This window comes from Manihot esculenta, chromosome 6 (assembly GCF_001659605.2).
Source record: "Manihot esculenta cultivar AM560-2 chromosome 6, M.esculenta_v8, whole genome shotgun sequence".
Classification (NCBI taxonomy): domain Eukaryota; kingdom Viridiplantae; phylum Streptophyta; class Magnoliopsida; order Malpighiales; family Euphorbiaceae; genus Manihot; species Manihot esculenta.
Genome location: NC_035166.2, coordinates 15,807,699 through 15,812,206, shown reverse-complemented (window position 1 = coordinate 15,812,206; position 4,508 = coordinate 15,807,699). Strand labels below are relative to the sequence as shown.

General features: G+C 33.7%; 1 protein-coding gene across 1 annotated transcript; it reads left to right on the top strand.

Moving 5' to 3' along the window:
- The first annotated feature begins 969 nt into the window (after nt 1-969).
- On the top strand, nt 970-3,823 carry LOC110618050. The gene is made up of 5 exons (XM_021761069.2): nt 970-1,281; nt 2,428-2,678; nt 2,910-3,000; nt 3,310-3,376; nt 3,457-3,823. The coding sequence occupies exons 1-5, from the start codon at nt 1,223-1,225 to the stop codon at nt 3,508-3,510; spliced, it is 522 nt and encodes a 173-aa protein (XP_021616761.1). The 5' UTR covers nt 970-1,222; the 3' UTR covers nt 3,511-3,823.
- Nucleotides 3,824-4,508: the final 685 nt, after the last annotated feature.

Sequence of the window (4,508 nt, the reverse complement as noted above, 5' to 3'; positions counted from 1 at the left end):
CTTAAATATACAGACACCCATCATCAAAGAAATCTTAAATCCACCTACATGCTACCAAACTAAAATAAAACAATGCATCAACAAAACAAAATCCTCACCCTTAAACTCAAATATATGCTTAAAACAAGAAATATTATTTATTTACACAATTCCCACCGAAAGATGGAAGAGGCGAAGGATGGCCACCCTCTGCCCTTCTTCGATGGTGGCGGACCGACTGCAGAAGGAAAAGAACGTGAGTTTCTCTTTCCCTTGTCATATTCAAGGATATGTACGTGGAGTGATTTCATTAGATAATTGCAAGCTTAATAATGGTCTGTAGATCAAATGGGATAACGAGAAGTCGTCAACTTCAAAATCATTATCAACTTTATATTGGCCAATCTTGACTCGCCAGTGATTAATGACATGCCATTTATCTGATAAATTTGAATTTAAATTTATTCTCTAAATTTTTTTTTTTAAATTACCATTTGATGATAGCAAAAACTTTAAAATTTAATAATAAAACTAATTTTTCTTGATTGGCAAACTGTAGCTCATTTAATTTCAAATTTTAATGATATATAATACTATAATGATTTTATTTTATTAATTCAATAAATTTTAAATTTATTTTATATAATAAATATGTTTTAAAATAATATAAACTCCTACTGTCTTACACATTTTATGTAAACATCATGGAATTTAGTTTATAGTGTTTTATTTTATTTTCATGAAATGATTAAAAAATCAACTTTCTTTTCCACTAAAAATATGATTTTTAATTTTATCAAATTAACTTAAAAATTGTATTTTAAAAAATAATATAAAAAATAAAATATTTTAAAAAATAAATAAAAAAGGGATGATGGGCCATTCCAAAACTCCACAATTTTTATATTGAAATCTTTTTTATATTATACCATGAAATTAGAGACTGTCGATTTATAGAGTCCTATGAGAAGAATTATGAATTTATTATAAGCGAGGATCGACAGCTAAAGCGCGTACAAGGCGCGTGAAACCACCATCACCGTACAAAGCCAAACCCACATGATTATCACTGCTCCGCTCTGGTCATTCGCTAATCATTTCACTCTTCGCTAACTACCCTCCAACCAACCAATTTCCCTAACACCTGCAACTACAAAACCCCAAACTGCAGCTCAACTACTCAATTCGTTTCTTTTCCGATTCCGTTAACCGGAGCACATCGATGCTCTTTTCGCCGGTTTAAATGGTGATCTTCAACACCTCCATTACGGCTTGGATCCGTCACCTTATCGCTTGCATGGGGTCAGTCTCCACATTTTCTTTCTCAACTTTTGATTTCTTTTTCCAAGTGTCAAAAACTTCTCTCTCAAATTCCTAGTAACTTTGTGGGATTTCGGGTTTTTTTTAATTATTATTATTATTTAATTTGCTTTCTAATTTTAGGATAATAGTTTCTTGTTGACCTAGTTAGTTGTAGTTGTGGGTAATTTAATTATGGATTTGATTTCTATATTTAAAGCGTAGTTGAGACTGATGGTATGTAAAGATTTAATCTTGGGTTAATCTTGGGTTTACTATTTATAGAAGTCCCAATTTTTAATGTAGATCCAGCAGAATTCCAACTTCACTCCATGTTTCATTGAATTGATTTTCTTTCGAAGTAGTGATTAAGACTTGGTTGAGAGCTCAAGAACTATTCTCAGGCGGTTAACTAGTTGATTTCTTAGTTATTAAGGAAACAATAACCACTTGAACCATTTCAGTAAATTTTAAATTCTCAAACTTTATTAGAGAAAGGAAATTGAGTTCTTCAACTAGAAATTAAAACACCCAAGAAGTTTCTTTAAGTACTACTGCTTATGAGAAGGGAAATGGTTCAAGCTATGTTGTATTAACTGCTCCCTTTGACATTTTTTTTTCCAAGAAAACGTTATCAAGGCAGCTTATGTCGTGAAATAATCTAATGATTGGTTACAAAATGGGAGTTTATCTTTCTTCTCCCCGTAATTCCTCCCCTATTGAGTATGCAGGGTTCTTTCCCCTGTCACTTTGGACATAACAAGCAATTTTTAGCACTTGAGAACTATTGCTAAGAAAGAAAGATGAAATAATTCCATTTTGTACATCATTCTTGTATCTTTTGTTGTTAACTATAGAGATAGCCAAACTAGTATTCTTTCTCGTGACTCTGCGTTAGCTACTTCCTCCATTAGCTCCTCGTCAAAAGATGGAAATTAAATATGTGAATATGAATGTTTCCATGTTACTGATGCTCCAGTTTTCACAAGAAATCGAGCACCTTTCTGCTTCTCAGGCAATTTTCTGGTGATGGTTTTATTTAGCTCTATCTTGAGAGGAGCAAACATGTTATGACCATTGTCAATCTTAACTCTTTTTATAGCTTCGTTTATTGTTTGTATATATTTAACCTGAATTGCTACAGAGCAGTGGTTGTTTTGGTTGCTGTGCTAAACCCACACCAATTATTGCTGTGGATGAACCATCGAAAGGATTAAAAATACAAGGACGGGCAGTGAAGAGGCCTAGCATATCAGATGATTTTTGGAGTACCAGCACATGTGATTTGGAGTACAGTGCTATGCAATCCCAGAGAAGTGTTTCATCAATCAGTATATCAAATGTGAACCTCACTGGTGGCACCAGTGGCACAGTCAGCAATTCTGACTTCATAAATCATGGTAAGTTTTCTGCTTTGCACATTCTCTCTCTCTTTTTTTTTCTTGGTTCTGATTAACTGTGTACATATTGTTGCTCAGAACAATGCTGTTGTTTGATAATTTATGGTTGTCTGTACATGATTCATGTTAATAATTTAAACAAATTTAAGCGTGGTTATTCATTTATTCTTTACAGTGTAGTTCAATGTAGTTTTAGCATTAGTAACAGCTGTAATTATTATGACGTTGCAGGTCTTATTCTCTGGCAACAGAACAGGAATCAGTGGATTGGAAATAACACTTCAACAAATCGAATCCAAGAGAGATGGGAACGCAGATTAAGGTATTTTTTGTTTATCCAGTTTGTTTATTAGACCAGTCTGGAATCATACTCTCACCCGAAGTACTGAACAATTGGGGCAATTTAGAACAAGAGCTTCCTCTACGTCAGGCTTTTTAACTGGCTTTCTTCAAGAACCTGCTTATTTTGCCTCCTGTCAAATCTTCCTTCCTGTAGATCAAATACTTTGCAATCCGATAAGTGATGTGTTGCCAATACTAATAATCAAATTAGTAGAATTTAGGAAAGGGCCTTGGTTTATATTCATTGTTTTTTTGTGTGTAATTTCTCAAGTTGGTTCTGCATTTGCAGCTGGAATGCAACTTATGAAGGTTTACTTGGAACGAGAAATCCTTTCCCCCGGCCAATTCCTCTCCCTGTAAGTCTGCCATCTAGTTTACTAGGTATTTCACTAAAGCAGCATTTTTCATCATTTGTTAATTGGGTTTTAACTGGCAGGAACTTGTTGATTTTCTGGTGGACGTATGGGAGCAGGAGGGCTTGTATGATTGAAGAACTGAACTGCAAACGGCATTTCAGTTTTTATTCTGTAATCATTGTAACTTTGACTAGTAGGAGGCTTCTGTAAATAGCCAAAAAAAGGGTCTAAGAAAATGTTTGTAGGAAAATGCTTAGCCTGAATTGCAGGTAAATCGACTATGCAATCTGGACCATTAATGATGTGGATATCATGGTGGGACCTGCATCAATCATGAGTTGAGGTTGCACAGTCGCATCATCTGCAACTGTGCAAAGAAGACATCATGCTTCTTTGCAAATTGTATGATTCCATATTAATGATAATTCACTTTCTCCTCTGCTCTCACTCGGTAATTTCATGGTTAGTAATGAGATGATAGGTAAACACATGCACGCACGAGGTGAGGGATAGGAATATACCATTGGCAAAATCAAGGCGATTTTAAGAGTCTTTGATCTTTTTATAAGCATTACGAATGCACCCTTCTCAACCCATAAGGATTCTGAAAGACCAACTCACGGAACACGCCCCATATGGACCTCAATTTAGAATTTTCTTGTTTACTTCGTTCTCCATCTTCACCCATTTTTAGTGAGATTATCTAATCATTTCTTTAATTAAATGCTATCTTCTGAATTTTCGAAGAATTTCCAAGAATGATGTGCTTGTTCTAAAACGAGAAATTTCCGAGAAAATTTCTCTCTTTAAGAATTTGAAAATAGAGATAAAAAGAAAAATGAATTTCCCAGGAAAATTAAATTTATTTGAATGCTTATCTTATTTTACCAAGTCATATAATGCGTTGTAATTGCAGACAAATCGGAAGGTGGCTTCAAAGAGCCTTTTAATTTTCCTTGTAATGTATTTTTCCAAGTCTAAGAGTTTGAGTTTATTATCACACCCACAGTCTTATCCAAGAAACTATTATTACTTTATTGTTAAGGGAGAAATTTTAGTTTTGATGCATAAAAAATAATTTGAAAATAACTCTGAAATTATATTTAATAATTGTTCTTTTTCTTTTTCTAAA

Coding starts and splice junctions, on each gene's coding strand:
- LOC110618050 (XM_021761069.2), top strand. CDS start 1,223: ATGGTGATCTTCAACACCTCCATTACGGCTTGGATCCGTCACCTTATC. Junction 1,282..2,427: donor CACCTTATCGCTTGCATGGG/GTCAGTCTCCAC, acceptor GCTACAGAGCAG/TGGTTGTTTTGGTTGCTGTG. Junction 3,001..3,309: donor AGATGGGAACGCAGATTAAG/GTATTTTTTGTT, acceptor CTGCATTTGCAG/CTGGAATGCAACTTATGAAG.